The sequence below is a fragment of the Calypte anna genome, chromosome Z (genome assembly GCF_003957555.1).
Source record: "Calypte anna isolate BGI_N300 chromosome Z, bCalAnn1_v1.p, whole genome shotgun sequence".
NCBI classification, from domain to species: Eukaryota; Metazoa; Chordata; class Aves; order Apodiformes; family Trochilidae; genus Calypte; species Calypte anna.
Window position 1 is genome coordinate 40,370,124 of NC_044274.1, and position 18,619 is coordinate 40,388,742.

At 37.1% G+C, this 18,619-nt stretch overlaps 1 protein-coding gene across 2 annotated transcripts in view; it reads left to right on the plus strand.

Moving 5' to 3' along the window:
* The window catches only part of MLLT3 (MLLT3 super elongation complex subunit), a 104,498-nt gene extending 87,587 nt beyond the window's left edge, over nt 1-16,911 (plus strand). For both annotated transcript variants that reach the window (XM_030467218.1, XM_030467219.1), the window contains exons 7-12: nt 341-419; nt 4,402-4,534; nt 6,063-6,162; nt 8,841-8,912; nt 10,182-10,253; nt 16,708-16,911. In XM_030467218.1, coding sequence (XP_030323078.1) covers nt 341-419; nt 4,402-4,534; nt 6,063-6,162; nt 8,841-8,912; nt 10,182-10,253; nt 16,708-16,839 — 588 coding nt within the window. In that variant the 3' untranslated portion in view covers nt 16,840-16,911. The remainder of the gene's footprint in view (nt 1-340; nt 420-4,401; nt 4,535-6,062; nt 6,163-8,840; nt 8,913-10,181; nt 10,254-16,707) is intronic.
* The last annotated feature ends 1,708 nt before the right edge of the window (nt 16,912-18,619 follow it).

Here is an 18,619-nt window from a genome sequence, read left to right on the forward strand (position 1 = left end):
AAATATGTGACAACTCCAGTGTGTCAAAGACACAGGAGCCTTAGTTCTCTTACAAACTCATTTAGGCTCTCATGTTGTATAGCCTTCCAAATAAGGTTTAAGGAGTATCTTGTTAAGGTACCAGCCTTAGTAAGGAACGAGACGTGATGTTGGAGTGGTGTTAAGTTGATAGCAATTTTGATAATGTTTGCCTCACTAATGCCTGAAATAAAGATCTTTGAGTATTATTCAGTTCTGTAGTTCTTTTTGCTTAACAGCATGCCTTAGGCAGCAAATAACAGAGTTTTAGGCAAAAATGTTTCTTATAATGTTATTTATTTTCTTTTTTGTTCCTTTTAAGTCTGAACAGCACAGTCCTGCCAGTTCCAGCTCCAGTTCCAGTTCCAGTTTTACACCATCTCAAAACACCAGACAACAAGGTACTAACAAAGGAAAATAAACTGAAAGGAATGTGTTAAATGAAGGGACCAATAAAAGTAGAACTGGGGGGTTCTCATGCTTTTCTGCTGCCTTTCACAGCCTAAACTGGCCACAGTTTTGCTTTAGAGACCTTTCCTGGGGTTGATTTCAGAGGTGGCTGTAAAGGCAAAACAGAAGGGGAGAAAAAGGTTATCTGAGAAAATGGTGTGAAGGCTGTTTGTTACCAACACTAAATACATGCCAGTCACTTAACAGATGCTGAAGTCAAAAGTGTTCTGTTTCAGAGCTGGTCCTTTTGTAGGGTTAGTTAAACCTGGTGCTTGGCTCCATCTGAAGCCCTGCTCAGGAAGGTGTGACTGCCTGTGGGAAGCCCAAAGATGTTTGCATGTGAACCCTTTTAAAGGACCATGATCTTCCCATACTATTGGGAAGTTTTAAGACTGTGCAGTATTTGCTGTATATGGCAATGGAAGATGATGGTTAAACTTCAAGTTGACTTTAAATTTCAAGTTTGGTTTTCTGGCTAATAATTCCAGTTTACCTGGAACTCAGTAGGGAAGTAAAGTTTTCTTCTCAGAGAACTTGCCAAGGCAGGTTTTCTGTAAATAAGATGAGATTAATTCTACATGATCTATTAAACTTCCTAGTTTTTGCTTGTGCTTTTTTCTTGGGTCTACAAGATTGTACAACTGATACATTCTTGTTCAGCTTTTGTTTTTTCTTTGGATCAGGAGCGTTTAAGAAAGCTTTTGATGAATTAAAATTGTATTTATTTTTCCCATTTGTATTTCTCAATGGTAGACTTCATTTAATGTTATGAAAATACATTATTTTCTCAGACAGGATTTTTAAACAGATCTACACATGGTGCGTATCTGCTTAGTGCCTTCCTTTTGGTGACTGGTACTGATTTTCTAATGTATTCTATCAGTGTTATGCCAGACGAAAGCAAGCAAGAGCTAAAGTGAATTCTGGTTGATTACTGGGTTCAGGGATTTAGTTTTTACTTTAGTCTCAACAGAACCCCTTCTTACTGAACCCCCTTTTTTTCTCTCATGAAAACCTCCTTACTGGTGTGAACATTACAAGCTAAGAGATTTGGATACCTGTTCCTGTATCTGATACGTTGGGCAAAAACCTGTTGACTTAGTATTTTCTCTTGAGCAGATGGGATCCATCCATCAGTTCTAAGTCATACATAAGACATCACAGACTGTCTTTCAGTTTTTTGTACCTTCTCAAGGAAAGGTGGGAGATTTCTTCTGATATGAACAACTCTGAAGTAAAAGCACTATATATGTCTCATCTTTCTTGCCACAGTAAGTTGAGATTACTGCTTCTTTCTGGGATTTCTAGTTAAATTAGCACCCAGTTCATGCAATTGTATACCAGAAGGACGAAGGACTAGACATACTGTGGCATGTTCCCACTGTTTATTGTATTCTGGTCAGAACCCATGTGTTTTTCTCTAACTAGAAGTTATTTGCCAGGGCCACTGCCCATTTTCCATTGCATTCAAGTTCCAGTGCTCACTCAAGTGTCAGAAAACCACCACGTGAAGTTTTTTACCTCTTTTTTGAACAAGCACTGGGCTAACCTAAAGTTCTTCAAGTTCTTCTGCCCTTAGGACTTCGATATTTCCAGGTGTCCTTACCAAGAACACCTGCTCTTGGATAGCTCTAGTTTTCAACTGGCCCTTAACTATTGTGACCCTTTTGAAATAGCAACTGCTCAAACCCTTAAAAAAAGTGTTGTAATGGAATTTTAAATTAAGTGTTAGCTATGAGCAGAATATTAACAATGGTATCACTATCAGCACTAGCTAAGCAAAAGAACTAAAAATTAGTGCTTTGCTGATTTGTTAGGAAACTCTGTGGAAAAAGGTAGCTAGCTCCATACACAAAATGTTTATTTAGAGTCCCAGACATGGTCCTACATTTAGTGAAAATTTGTCTAAATGAGGCTTTTCAGTATATATGGGGCTGTCAGTGATGGGTGTGTTTTGGGAGTCCAAGTTCCTTTTTCTCCAAGAAAGAGGAGTAAGCCTATTAGCAACTTGAGACAGGACTGTCTGGTTGTCCCAGAGCACAGTAAGGGAGTATCAGAGTATAAAATAGTCCTCTGTTATACTTGGAAAAAGTACACAGGCAAGAATAATAAATTGGCTTAGGCTTGGGAGAGCAGTCTGTGTGGGAATTATGAAAAATGTGTGCTGGTTTTCTTTCTGCTTCCATTTAAAATAAGATAAAAGACTTCTGTTTTGGGTGACTTGAAAGCACAGCTACCAGTTTCCGTGTTGGGGAGCTATGTGCTGGTGTTTTATGCAAGATCAGCTATTTGTATGTCATACTAAATTTCATTACAAAAATCACATTTTGTTTGATTATTTTACCTTTCCTCCCACTGATCTTTTCCTCTGTTCTTCCATCAAGAGTCCTTTCATCTGTTCTTTACCAAGTTTTTGCTACAGTTTTCTTTCTCTAAAAATAGAGCACAGATCAGCTGCTTCTGCAAGTCAACAGTGGAAGTGCTGAAGTATAGCTTCCCTTTCCTTGTCTCTATACAACTGTTTGGTCCACCAAAAATTTGTGTATCAGCACCATCTGTGCCAACCCAGCCATGCTTAAGCTGTAAAAAGAGAAAAAATAAACCATTGATCTGAACCTGCCCAAACTGGTCCAATTCACTGGAGTTCTAGTGCAACCTTAGTGGTAAATCATTCTCAGCATCAGCTTTCCAGTCACTGACACTAAACTAGTCTAAAAGTCTGTGACCTGAGCCTTGCTTCATCTGCAGTTCCTCATACAGCCATTCCTCCCACATAGAGAGCGCTCTCCCTCCTAGGGGCTTGACCCTGGCAGGAACGAGGTTTGTCTTCTCTTCTGGCATTGACACTCCTGGACTGTTTCCCCATTAGGAAACAGGGAGCTTCATCTCCATTTGAGGACCACTCTGAAGCTCACTTAATTCATGTTAGTGCTTTGTGTTTCCTGGGATGAAGGAGTTTTAGAAACTTAACAGGAATGCACTTGCTACATCCATCATCACTTCTGTTGCTTGCTGTGTCTCACTTGCTTATTTGTGTCTCAGAACCACTCAAGGCTGTAGTTGGAGTTAAATGCCCTGTGGCATCAGTCTTGCTTGCTTCCCTCTTCTAAGGTGCTTTTGGCCACTGTTACTTCAAGCAACTGTAGTTTTACGATTCCCAGATACGTTAAACATATTCTTCTTCCTGTAAGATGTCTTTTATAGCAAAAATAGAGTAAAAACAAATCTAAATTCCAAACTGAGTGTACTGCAGTTTTATGAACAAGTCAAGCTTTGTATCTTCTGTGATTTCAGGAAAAGAGCATAGTGTTTCATGAGCTTGATGCAGTTTTACAGATGAATACTGGCAAAGTGCTTTGTTGACCTGAAATTGTCCCTGAAATAAAAGAAACATTAAACATATAAAAAAGCAGTAAGACAGAAACTTCCTTGGCCAGTATGAGTTAGTCAGAATTTGTTAGGCTGCTTCTCAGCACATGGATCAACCTAACAAATATTCAATTACTTACTGAGCAGTATGCCCCTCACATATAATACCCTTTGAGAAAGCAGAAATGCTAAAACCCAGTAATGCCAAGAATCTTACTTCTAATAATAATGCAGTAATATTATTACCATAGTAGTAATTTTCTCCTGGCATAACAGTATTTTATTTACTTCAGTTTGAGTGCAAACACTTGAACATATGAATCACTTCAGTTCCATAAGAAAGTCTATTGAAGGGCACCAAGTTGCTCTTGTGATTAAGTGTTTCATAGATAAGTCCCTGCAGCATTAAGCCTCCAGTGCTTTTCTTATTCTGATGTTTAAGACTCTCCCCTCCCAGTGCTGTCTGTGGAAGGTAGTTTTCTATCATCTACAAAGCTGAGTGCATGGCCTGGAACACCACAAAATGAACTTAATTTCTGTATTTTATTGTCTCTGTTATTTCAGGTCCACTGAGGTCTATAATGAAAGATCTGCATTCTGATGATAATGAAGATGAGTCAGATGAAGCAGATGAGAATGACAATGATTCTGAGTTGGAACGACCAGCGAACACACAAGGAGGAAGCAGGAGTCGCAGGTGAGTGTCTTGTGACAGCAGGGAGCCTGGTGGCCAGGATGTTGTGCTTGTTATTAATGGGCTATCGCCTTAACTTTCTCAAAAAGCCAGGAGTAGGATAAAGGAAGAGAATTCAGACCCTCTTTCTAAAGAATGCGCATGTAAAAGTGTCTCTTATCTATCAGAATTAGCAATACCCAAAGCAAACTATTTCTATAATAATCCATACTATTATGATGATCCTCATTCATTTGACTTTCCTTGATTTCATGCCATTGTGACTTAAGGGGAGCAGTTCATAAATGCTCTGTGGTATAAAATAGATAAAATTAAGTCCTTCAATGTCTGGATGAGCTATTCTGTACATACAGTTTCAGATTAGTTTGTTAGAACAGAATCGGTGAAATTTGAATTGCAAGTGATTTCTGCATTGCATGAACAGAAATGTAGCAGAAGCCAAAGCAAGCATCTGTCATATAAATTACTTCTTTAAAAAAGTTCTGCAACCTTTTAAGAGTGTACAAAAAATATTGATTATTCAGGCAGTGAATACTTGAAGCTCCACCTAAATAATGCTGAAGTTATAGAAAATCTGAAACAGTCTGTCTTGAGCCTTTTCATATTGGGTTCTTAATCTGATCCACAGGGCTTTGCTGTGAGTGTGCAGCACCTAAGTGTCAGTATCAGCTACTGCTTAAATGGGAAGGTAATAGAAAAACATTATGAATGTAAGCTGCATTGTGCATTCTAGCAGCTGAAATCAAGGGGAAAGAGACCAAGACAACTAGCAGTTTGAGAATTTGTGTCAGTGATCTTGTGAACAGTTGTCTCAAGCTTAATTTACCTCTTTAAGTGTGGAGATTTTGTTTCAGGTTGTTTGTTTTTTTAACAAAACCTTATCTATGCTCATTTTATCCCAAGTAACAATTCTTTTTCTTCTAGCAATAAATATTCCCTGTTTTTCCTAAGTAATTAAAGGGTGAAGGTCATTCAACTAGAAGCATGAATTGAAGGTCATTTGACTAGGAGCTGAACTTTCACATGGCCTCTCCTGAGATACTCCATTTTTTAAGTTTTAGCCAGGAAAGAAGTGTTAGATATGACAAAAAACAAAGTACTTATCAACTTGTCCAAGCACTTGTCCAAGTGGGAAGTACAACTATTTAGAAAGCTTTTAGAAGTGCAGAGAACTATCTCTACCAAATATTTTTCTAATTCCTAATGACTGTGAACCAAGACACAGGTTCCCCAGTCTGGAACAGCAGCTAATGTTCTAAATAATTTAACTATTTCTTTTACATTAACTGATGCTAGAAGACATGTCATCTCAGCCAAGGGCAAGCAGACAGCATTGTTCTTCATGCTGTGCAGAGCTTTTTCCAGAGCATGGCCCCTCCTCTGATGCCTTTCTTCCATGTGACCGTGATTAATGATGTCTTGCTTAAGAAGGGGTCATTCTTAGTGTCCTACCTCAAAGTGCAAGATGAGTTCATCCCTGTTAACAGCCCGTTGTCTGGAGGTGTAATCTTTTCACTCATTTTTTCCATAGGGTTAGTCTGAGTGATGGCAGTGACAGTGACAGCAGTTCAGCTTCTTCCCCACTACATCACGAACCAGCACCACCCTTACTGAAAACCAACAATAACCAGGTAAAGTGAGGCGTTGTAAATGAAGTCCTGATGATCTGATATGATATTCTGTCTGCTTCAGTGAAGTTGCTTATTCTGTGCATGGAAATAAGAGCTTTTTGTCACTAGAAGTATTTGGTTTAGCAAATACTATAGACCAAAGTAATATGTTCATGAGTATTTGAAGAAATGCATCCTTTCTGTATGAATTCACTTTGCAAGGTAAACAACTCATACTGACTTTACAGCAGCAATCATACAAGTTTACTGACTTGCAATAAATCCCTATTTACAGTACTGTTACAGTTAGAATAGGGTCTACATGTATTAACAAAAGTTTGTGATTTGCTTAGTGATTTTTATTGATGAGTCTTTCTTACGTCTCTTAGGTTAACTGCCTCAATTATCTGGCAGAAATTGTTTACTTGCTATTTTTTTCTAATATATTTCCGGTACAAGCTTACTTATGCCAATCCAAAACTGTATAATTTATACCAGTTAAGTTCAAATGCTCTGTTGGGGAAAAAAACCCTGTGGAGCAGTTTGTGTGAAGACAGGAAGGAGATTCCACGTCCAGAAAGCATTCTTACTATCCACCAGCAACTCTAGGCTTTTTGAAGTAAAAAAGCCTGTAAAAAAACTGTAAAAAAGTTACAAGTTTTTAAGAGAGAGTCTTTTGGGAAAAAAGCTAACAATAAAGATGAAAAATAGTGCATTTACTGGAGACAAAAACACAGGAAAAATGAAACACCTATCTAATGCTGTTTGTTTAATGAAAACTAACTTCTACAGAGGCAATGTAATTGTTAAGTAATTCTAAGTGTCAGTATCAACTCATTCACTCAGTATCAACTCATCAACTCAGTGCCCACTCATTCACAACTTTCACATTCCTTTTCCCTTCAGTTATCCAACAGAAGATCTGTCCATATAGTTAGACATTCCAAATAATAGCAGTATGCCATCTAAAATTGAAGGTTACATACCTTCTTCCAGTTTTATAATTGGGCTGAAGTTTATAATTGAGCTGAAAATCAGAAATTTAGGGAAGCATTATGAGAATTCAAATTGTTTGGACCATAGCCACACCTGAAATCTCTGCTTGATAGCATAGTGCTGCTTGCCAGGGTGACACTTGTGACTGATGAAATAAGGTTTATGTTGACTAAGTCCATTCACAGAACTAAAGAGCTAAGACACAGTATTTCACATCCTCAGATGTGATCATTGCTGTCTCATCTAAACAAGAGTACTTCTGATGTTAGATTTCAGCTACATACCAAGAGCACTGTAAGGAAGCCACTTTTTTAGATTTACTGTGGTCTTGCTAAGGTTTTATTTAAAAACATTAATTTGTCTTCCTTTAAAAACAAGAAAAGCATCTAAGAGGTATTGGATCTATGCCTAGAGGTCTGTGTTTTTCCAAAGAGACTTGTTATTCCACTGGCCTACACAGCAGTAAGCCCAGGGGCTTTTTTCCTTCAAAAAAATCTTTTGCTTTCTGGCCATGCATCAATTTTGGCTGAAAAAAATCCATAGGTAAGGTTAACTCAGGTCTATAGTAACTTCCTATGTAAAGGGAAATGGCTGCCTGCTTCCTGTAGTCTTATGGTGCTGGTCACTTTGGGAGCAAACAAGTAATTTTACTCTTGTATGCCAAGGGAAGTGGAAATGAAAGGGAACTTAAATAAAACTGTCAGTGAGGCTTCTTGCAAGTGTAGGAGACTTATTTTTACATGCCTTTTTCCTTCTTTTTTGTGCTAAGTTTTGTCCTGTGTTGTGACTCTCCACTGTGGTTTTGGAGAGAATCGTGCTCATGATGTTACTCTTACATACAATGAAATGTGAAACAAAACCTCCTGTAATCTGTGGTAATTTGTTTTCCATTGATGTTTTCCAGAAAATACATTCCAGATTAGCAATGACATGGTGATTTTTTTTTTAAGTTTTTTTTTCAGACTCTATATCCAGCCTCAAAAACTGTGTTGTGTGTGCAGAAAATAGAACTCTAATCAATTCTTTTCCCCTCAAATATTGCTCTCTTTAGTCCTAAAACATTCATATGAAGCATGGTGTTCTGCTGCTTGTTGACATGCTCTTCCTAACTGTGGTTCACTACTGGGTGAAGCATTCTTGTTTTTTATATATGGTAGTATGGCTTTGTATGACATTGAAGAAAGGGTACCATATACATATGAGAAATAACTGTCAAACAATGTTAGTTTTGGTTATTTCCTAGTTGCAGTTGGTGAAATAATTTCAAAAACTATGTTACAAGATCTATCATAGAAGAAAAGAGCATGAAAAATAGACTGATAAAGTGACATCTCAAAGGCACTGGAGAATAGCTCGTCCTAATTTTGTACCTACAGAATAAGACCTCTTATCCCACTAGCATGCAAAACATAGAAAAATGTCTTGAGGAGGCTTCATGATATAAAATTAATTCTTCTAAGCACTAGTAATATGAATATGATCTCAATCCAGCAACTCCTAATCCTCTGCTTCTGGCTGGTTTTTTTTCTGAAAAATATGAGTAGGTTGTATGTAGATTGAAAAATTAAAAGCTAAATTTTGAGTTTTGATTACCTTTTCTCCAGTTCTTACATTCCTTGTTTTGTTAACTGATAGGAGAATTTTTTGTTGTAATTGTATTCAATTATGCCTTTAAGTTTTACAGGATTTTCTTTCTTTTCCAGATTTTGGAAGTGAAAAGTCCAATAAAGCAAAACAAGTCTGATAAACAAATAAAGAATGGGGATTGTGATAAGGTAAAATGAGAATGAAGTAAACTAGACCAGAATGTGATATTAATGTATTTACTAAATAGCAGCTTTTGTTACAGAATAAGTCTTGGTAATTAGCATACCTTTGCTTTGAGTTCCTTTAGGTGCAGATTTTTCTTATTCTGTAATTCTTTCTTCTTCTTCTGTCTTATTTTGAAAGTGGTGAATTTTTTTGTGTGTGTGCTTTTTGGGGTGATTTGGCAAATGTTACCAGGTGGGAACCTAATATCTCTCTTTATATTAACTACTGTCCACTGTGATTTTGCTTTGTGCTTCCCTGATGAAATGATAATTTCTTTGAAGAGAAGAGTTCACAGCTGTACTTGTAGCAAATAAATGAATCTAAAAAAAACCCAAAACCCATATTTTCCAGAATCTTTTCTGAGCGTTTTGAGTTAGGAAGTAAGAATATGATTTAACATGTTAACTAGAGTTATGTGAAGCAACAATTACCACTGAACAGTAGGACAGTCTTTTTTGAAATTATGTCAGCTGGTAATGTGTAAGAGCTCTAAGATCTGGTGTGAAGCACAATTGCCCAATATGGACAAGGACTCTTGAAGGTCCATTTTTAAAGGTGAAAATCAACTTTGTGATAATGTGAGGCAGGACACCAGAGTTTCAGTGTATGCTGCTAGATTTTCTGTGCCCTGATCCATATGCTCCTGAGGTTTCTTGATCTGGGTACTGTATCTCTCTCTGCTTAAAAGCAAAATTTCCAATGGCTCAGACTGAAGGAGAAAGTTGATAACTGGGTGGAGGGGTGGGACATATTTAACATCCCAGGAAAAAGGACAGTGGAATTACTACTGGATTATTCTTGCTTATTTTTCTCCTTTTTTATATTGTTGCCATGGAAAATTAATTGTGGAGCCTTTGGAGAAAGAGGGGTTTGTGAACCTTTGGGGTTTTATTTCACATGAAATGGTGGGAGATGTTTTTTTAAAGAGGCTGTTCTGGCATCCTTAGTCTTCTTGACTAAGATACAATTGAGATACAGGTGTTACTGTCTACAGCTAAGAAGCAACTGGTAACAATTTCAGCTGCATGAAGTATCTAAGAAAGCCCACAAAAACTTGTATTTGGGTTGCATTGAGCTATTGAAAGCCAAGCTACTGAAAAAGGAACTTTAGCTCAAACAAGATTTAAAATGAAATTTCAGTTTGTATTGGTTTTAAGACATCTGAAGTTTATGAAATACATAGCTGTGACTTAATTAACAAGTTGTTTATGGGGGGGGGGATTTGTTTCTAGGCGTATCTCGATGAACTAGTAGAGCTCCACAGAAGATTAATGACATTGAGAGAAAGACATGTACTGCAACAGGTGAGGAGCACTCATGCAATATCACAGTGTGCTCATTGGAATTGTGAAGTCCAAGTCACATCTATTTTTTAATAGTCTTCAAGCCTATATAATCGATGCACAGCTCATTACTACTTCCAGTGCAGCTCAGGGATTTTTTACTCATGCACTTAATTGTGTTGTCAAACCAAAAGACAAACTAAGAAATGCTTATCTGAGTTAGATTTTTCACCAGTTCATTGTTATGTTTCTCAACTTACTTTATCAATAATTACAGAAACAGGAGGGGGCAATTGACACAGTTTGGTACTAATTTTAAGGTAAAAGTCTTGATGCTTTTCCCTGGAAATGACTGGTGTTTTCACAGAAACAATTTAAAATGTTTTCTATGGCAAACAGAACATGTGGAATTCAGAGCAAAACTCACTTTGGGCAAAATCACAATACATTCAGTGTGTCTTCTGAAGTCAAGAAGGGAGTAAAATACAAAAATACGCAAACCAAGAAGGCCTCAGATTTATTTAATGGTTATGGAATAGTAAGAATAAAGAATAGTATTCTTTGTTTTGGGAAATAATCAGGTACTATTGGATTACAAAATATGAAGACTGAACAATAACTGTAACAATTAAACTGTAGCACAAATGTTTTTATTAAGTTTACTGCGATTATGTGCCTGTTGTGGATATGTTGTAAAGAGGGAAATTATACCAGTTCTAAATTATTTCTACCACTTATCAAATTTCTAAGCATTTGAGTGGGTTTGTTAAAAATATTTTCTGAGTCACAACATTAATCTGTTTATTAGTTCAGGCTCAATATTGTGAGTAAAGATGAAAAAAAAAATTGAGTCGTCAGTGAAAAAGGAGACCTTGATTAAGCATATTGTTAGTTAAAGAGGTATTTTAATAGCTTTGTCAGATTTCTTAAGTTAGGACACATGATGATGAATATTGGTTATCTGTCCTATTTAACGCACAGGTGTTTCCCAAGTTCCCCTTTGTCTGCAAAGGTAACCAAGGCATGCTTTCAGAATGGTGGCAGAGGTAGATTTTTATCTAAATTGGGAAATTACTGCACAGGAGGATAAGATATTGTAATTACCATTCCACATTACATTATTCATTCATTCTTTGAGAGCCTGCATAAAAAGTGAATATGTGCTGTATTGTAAATTTGTTTACTATCTTTGCGTCCTGAGCACTTGCTTCCCCAGTTATCCAAGGCAAAGTTTTTGAATGGTTTCACCTCTAGCAGAGCTTTGTAGCCAACATTATGCAGTTACCAGCTGTCAGTACAAAACGACACCACTGCCCTGCCCCAGCATGATCTGGCCATAAATCCAGCTTTGTCTGGGACTCCATCAGCAGAGCACAGGGTTTAGGTAGCTTCAAGTGAAACTTTGAAAAATATCATCAAAACCTTTTCTGCAAACCAACAAGCAAGAAATGTTTTTTCCTCCATGAATATGTTTAGCAGTGGAAGAGAGTGAAAGATTTATGGGCAGAGTCCAAGCTAGACAGTGGTACAGTTCTGTGTCAATAGCTCATAACTGTATAATGGTGGCCACAGGGGTCTACAAGAATTCAGTGAAGAGCCAAGTTACTTACCAGTTTACTGTTAGCTGTTCTGCACTAGAAAATATCTGTGCTGTTTTGAAGAAAATAATGCAGTTTAGTTTTAAAGCCTTTAATCCCTTAATATTCTGCAATTCATTAGTTAATATTATATCAGTTTACAGAAATACATTCTCAGTATCAAACGGATAACTTTCAGATAGTAAGTTATTCTCTGCATTACAAATAAACTGTCATCCTGTCTTAACTCTGCAGCTATGTAATTAATCTGAAATACTTACGGTGAACACAGAAATAAAAAGAATATAGAGCTGAGAAAGCTTTTAGGAATAAATGTAATAAATACCCCTTAAATAATTCATGTAATAAATGTGAAACTTCTAGAACAAGAAATGTAAGGGTGTAGAGACTATAGGAAGCACAAAGGTCAGGAGAGCAAGGAATAAAACTCTAGAAAGAGATGGTGTTTACTAGAGGAAAAGAGGGACTGAGAGCAAAAATATGCAGTGGAAAACTGTAAGTACCTGCATGAATTTTCAAGGTGTTGTTGAAGTGGAATGAGGTGGAGTTTTGTGTTCCTTCCTGAGTGGTGATTGTCATCTCTTTGTGTCAGAGCAGATAACAATCTCTTGTCTATGTCAATGCCTGCTACCCACAGACTTCTAGGAAATTTTAAAGGACTTGCAAGGGAAGAATGAAGGCACTGATAATTCAAAAGCACTGGATTTTGAAATTTATGCTGAGGGATGTGAAAAGAAGGCAGGTTTTTGCAGTCTCAGTTGTTAGCACATCTATAGGCATGACAAGAAACAGAAATGCAGCTGAGTTGGAAATGAGGAAAAAAAAAATACCTGTTTGAGAATATAACTCCTTCCCAAGAGAGGCGTTTCTCTTTGAAATGCTTTGTAAAAGGAAGATGATATAAATCTGCAAAACAGAGGGAGGAGGAAGGAGAGATGTGATACTGAACTGCAAATGCCTGGACATGTAGCTAACTAATCCTGATGTGAAGTGATAGTTACAGATGTGTAAGAATTGTCCATAGGGCAGAATACAGGTGAAAAAGAATATTTGACCAAGAAATTAGTCCTGTGAGAATCACCTGAACAATTTTTATGTGACTGTTGGACCGTGGCTAGATGTATACTGGTCTGAAATTACATTTTAAAATTTGCAGTGATGAGTCTTTTTTTCTTTTTTTTTTGGTTGGTTGGTTTTTTCCCAGCTCTGTGATTTCCATTGAAATGGGTAGAAATGGCTGAGTCTGCAATCAGATGTTAATACTTCATGTCCTACATATTCAAATTTGACTGTCTAAATCTGGGTACCTAATTGCATTTTCAGTGCAGATGATGTTATCATGATGCCAGGGGAGGCAAGAAGATTCCTGGTCAGACTTTGTGTCTTACTTCGAGGCATCAGAAGCCTTATCTTAAGGTGGTAAAAAAATCTCTTTAAAGCCAGTGCACTAGACAAAACAGGCATAAGGAAGTTGAGAGTTTGTAGCCCTGCTGAAGATTGCATTTCTCATCTCCACAGTGTGCTTAATTTCAGATGGCAACTGTGTTCTGTGAGTCGTCAGAAATAGGGTAATAAGGTTAGGATGAGGTTGGACTGGTGATCATGAAGGTCTTTTCCAGCCTGAGCAATTCTGTGAATCTATGATGATTCTGAGCAAGGGACAGCTTGCAGGTCTGGAAGCTACCAAATGACATAAAACTCACTATTGACTGAAAAACAACAATGCCACAATTGCACTTCAGCTTCCCTAGCACACACACTCATTTGCTTGTTTAAAGGCAGATAAACAGTTGTAGTAGATGGGTAATGATGAAACTGAGCTGGAAAGATACTGTGTAAACAAAGATGTGCATTACAGCAGGAAAGGAAAACTTACTATAGCAGGAATAAATGGGATACTTCTGCTTTTTGCAGTCTGATCTTTTGGAATAAAACATTTAAATGCTGTGTTTTTAATATAAACCTCAGGCCTTCTGGCAACTAATGCCATCCTTTTATTCTTCTTCAGGAATTTCTGAATAGTATAAGGATGCGTATGCTAATGCTCTTAGTCACTAACTTGTCATTGATTGGAACACACAGAGGTGTTTTTCATTGAGCTGTCAGGGTGTATGTTGATACATTTTTGTACATCCCTTAAAACTTTAGGAGTTCATTTCAGTGTGATTTACAAGGTGTCCTGACACAGTGGCTGTATTTCTTGTTGAGTGGATGATGGATGTGTTTAAAATGTTTTTTTCCCTTGGCCTGGAGGTTAAAAGCACAAATAGAACCTGATCAATTAAAGTGCTTATCAGTGTTTTAAAATATACAGTTCTGTTTAAAAATATGTGTTAACACTTTCATGTATCTTTTGTTTCTAAAACCATGTATATTGCTGTGGGGGCTAGGCGGGGTGGTAATGTTCCACCACAACACGAGGAAGCATTAGACACAATTCTTCAGCATCTCTATGTCTTCCTGGCCTCAACTTCTGTAAAAATCTTGTGCAGCCATTTATTTATTGCACAGAGGATATTTGGAGACTAAACCTGAGATTAGATTCCTACCTTTATTAAAGGAGGCTGGATTGACTCTTAAACTTTAATCTCTTAAATGAGGCTCTAGAGTGCCAAAAATGAAAATGACAAACTTGACATATTGGACTTTCCTTCTGGTAACAGCCAATCTTGGCACATTTGATTTTTTTTTCTTTTTTCTCTCTGGTGTTAATTGCAGAACAGTGGGAGTCACAACAATCTGTGAATCAACAAGTGGACAAATGAAGTTGGCAATTTTAGGTTAAAAATTCCCATGCAGGAAAAAAAAATTAAAACCAAGAGGTTCAGATTTTAATGAAGTATTAAGAGCAGCAGGATTGTTCTTAAGTACTTCCACAATTTTGAACAGCTGCAAACCAAAGTAAATGTTTTTTGGTACTTTTTTTTTTTTTTTTTTTCCAACCTAGAAAATGGGAAGTGATTGGGAAGGGAGATTTTTACAGTAAAAGGTATTTCCCTTTTATTATCTGTTTTCCATTCGGTTTAATTCATCCTGAGCTCTCTCATTCCATCTTTGGCGATACACATGAAGTCATTTCATTTATTGTCAACATAGTCTTCTGTGGTCTGAGAAGAAAAAAAACGTCATGGAGACCAGAAGATTACAAAACATTTAGTTTAAATTAATTGTTCTTTCAAGTTGGTGTATTCTTAACAGATTAGACATTTTAAGGTAGGCTCTGTAAACCATGTGTCCATGACTGTATCTCCTGCAGCTATGGAGGTGGAATCACAGAGTAATAAACCTCAAATAAGCAAGGAATATCTAGCAGCAGCATTTCAGTGGAGGTATATGTGGAAGCCCTAGAAATGAATGAGCTTCAAAGTGAAGGCCATAAACCTCAGTGCCATGGAAGGGATGGTTGGAAAGGCTAAGCAGAAGAGCAATGTTCTGTCAGTCCATGATGCTACACAGAGCACTCCCTTCCCTCTTCAGGAGGGGGTGCCTTTCTCTGTACTCACTTGGGATGTCTCTGACTCAGACTGAAACAGTGCACAAGAGATTCATAGCCATAATTTGTTGTTACTGTGTTAACCCTATCTGATAAATCATGCTTTGTCTTTCCAAGATGCTGCACTGGTTTTGTAGGTAGGTGCACTTTGAACTTAACATAACCGCAGTTACTTGTTACAGCACTTGAATTATGTGTTGAGTATGATTGCAGTTCAGAGACTAAAAATGTCAAACCTGCAGAAAGGCACAAGTTAGATATGTACCATTGTTATCACAGAATGGTTGAGGTCGAAAGGCATCTCTGGAGGTCATCTGGTCCAACCTCCTCCTGCTCAACCTGGGGCATATAGAGCTAGGATTGTGTCCAGATGGCTTTTTAATATCTTCAGGGACAGAAACTCTGCAACTTCCTTGGCAACCTTTTCCAGTGCGGGGTCACCTTCACAAGTGTTATATCATGTTCAAAGAAGCCTTCTGTGTTCAGTTTGTGCCCATTACTTCTTGTCCTGTCACTGGACACCAATGAAAAAAAAGCTTGGCTCTGTCTTCTTTACATCTTCCCATTATATATTGGTACACATTTGTAAGATCTGTTCTGAGCCTTTTCTTCCCCAGACTGGAGAGTCCCAGCTCTCTCAGTCTTTCTTCACAGAAGACATGTTTTAGTCCCTTTTCTTCTCAGGAACATGTAGTAGCTCTCCTCTTCCATGTTTGGATGAAGGCTGTGATTATAGATCAAGTAGTCACCAGAAGTCATCTTGTGCCTTTGGTAGGAGTCTTTCATGGCTGATTTGGTTTCAAGAAATTTATTTAGGTCCATTACTCAAGAAATAACTGCTAGTATGTGAACTAGCAGTTGATGAGAGAGCTCTTGAATATGTTTGGGGTTTTTTATATGGACTATATTCTATAGGGATTGATTTCAGAAAGACTTTTGCCAATTATTTTCTAACATAGCCTGGCTAGCAGCTGCCTACACCATAAATATTCCAAACAGAGATAGGCTTGCTATTTTTTATTTATTTTTGTTATGGCTTGTGGTCTGTGAGGAGAGTCTTACTTTTTTTTTTTCTTTCCTTTTGTTGTATAAAGACCGAGTAAGAAAATATACAGGTTTTCTTTTAACATACAAAAATATTCTCAATGGTAGTGTTTGCTGGAACATCAGATGTGTAGGCTGGCATTATGGTTGATGATGATCTAAAAAAAAAATCTGAGGTGCTTGATATGGAACATAGTTGGCATCAGAAGGGCACTGAGTGATAAGGATAATAGTTTTAACTTTTGTTTTGTGTCTCTGTAATACTTAGTGGCATGTTACAACATTTAGTGGTCATGTGAAACTGCTGAAATTCTTAACTGCATCTTCTCTTCCCTTTCAGATAGTAAATCTTATAGAAGAAACTGGACATTTTCATATCACAAATACAACCTTTGACTTTGATCTTTGCTCACTGGATAAAACCACAGTCCGTAAACTACAGAGTTATCTGGAAACATCTGGAATCTCCTGAGGACTCAGCATCTGGCTGCATCAGAAACTGTTCTTTGAATGAAACATTCAGGATGATGCAACCAAATTGGGGAGGAAAAAACAAAAAACAAAACAAAAAACAAAACAGGCCTCTTAATCTTTATTCTTCTTTAAAGCTAGTCATCATTTCTTGACAACGGAGAGGAAAAGTCACGAGACTCAGAGGACCACTCTTCTCACAAAGAAAATGCTCTGGAAGTGTTTGCCTGGCTAGCCTTGAAAAACAAACACACAAAACCACACAAATATACTTGGTCTTAATGAATGTGTATGATATCATGTATCTCTCTCTGTGGTGCTCTAGCCCACGAGATGAATGCATGTTCAACACACTGCCTTATTACGTAACTGATCTATTTATTAATACACACATGTATTCTAAAGTCAGTGAGTCATCGAATGACACTATCAGATATTGCAAGTAGTGGGGTCCCATGTGTGCTCTGTTGATGCAGTACTATTACAAGCCTAGTAACCTTACTCATGTTAAAATACCACTACTTACTATCGTTAGTCACTTAACATGCTACAGTCTTGTTTCCTCTTCTTCAGTTCCAGGAAACAAGATAAAAACTTGGGGATCAAACAGTGGTCTTAAATTTTATATCCTGTCTGTTACAGCAGGTTGGACCACAGCAGCTTGGACTGCAGCAGGTTGGACCGCAGGTCCTTGATTCTATCCATTGAATCTTGATCTTGACCATGGTAGAAAATGCACCAAATAGGATCATATGACTTGCTGTCTAGCCTTAGTGAATAGTAGGACTTTTGACAGAAAATGTTATGTATACTGTCCTGAATCCACCATCTTTTGCAGTCTGCATTCTTGTGTCTGTTTTAGGAAATGAAACGTATGTAAGAGTGAAGGTTTTCTGCAGGATCATCATAAAAGAAGAAATATTGTTCCTGTCTTCTAAGGAAATGTTGTAGAAAATTCTTAATTTGGAGCTATTTATTACTACAAGTTTCAACACCCTGCTGCCAGTGTGTGACTTACCATAAAGCTATTTGCATAACCTTTGTGTTTGTTCATGTAGTATATGGTATGATTAGTTTGGTTTATGGTATTTTGTTTTGTTTTTACAACTGCTAAATTAAAACCCTCTCTTTGAAAAGAAAAAAATATGTTCTTATACACTTTCATATTAGAATAAATACATGTTGTATCATATATATGTGTGTGTATATACATATATTCCTGCACCTGTATATATGTGTACATACACATGTATATATGCTTCTTACATTTTCAAGATTTTGGTATCTGTTTAATAACTTGCTTGTGTTTCCAGAAGGATTTCTTGCCTATAAAAATGAATACTCTTTTGTAACATCCATTATTCCTTAAAATCAGTATCCTTTATGCATTATCCACCAAAATAATGTGTACTCAATTTCACGTCTAAGCTCCATGCTTTCATAATGCTGATGTTTTCTTGATGAAAGCGTCACCCTTCTATTAGAAGCTCAATCTCTCAATGAAAAGAGAAAATTATTTTAAAAATACTTCTGGATGCAAAAGTTTATTCAGGTTTGCCAGCCTTAAACATGTATCTTGTTTCTGGACAGGCCAGTATGTCATGTGTATGCTTATATGCCACTTGTAGTTTGTGTGTGTAGAGCTGAACAGTAGTATCTGTATGACTTAACTGTTTCATGCACACAGTCTGTGCAGCACTGTAAAATTGAATTCCTGTCGGGGTTATTTCTTATTAAGGTGGTAAAGCTTAATACTGTTTTTTTAAGTCCAAAGAAAATTT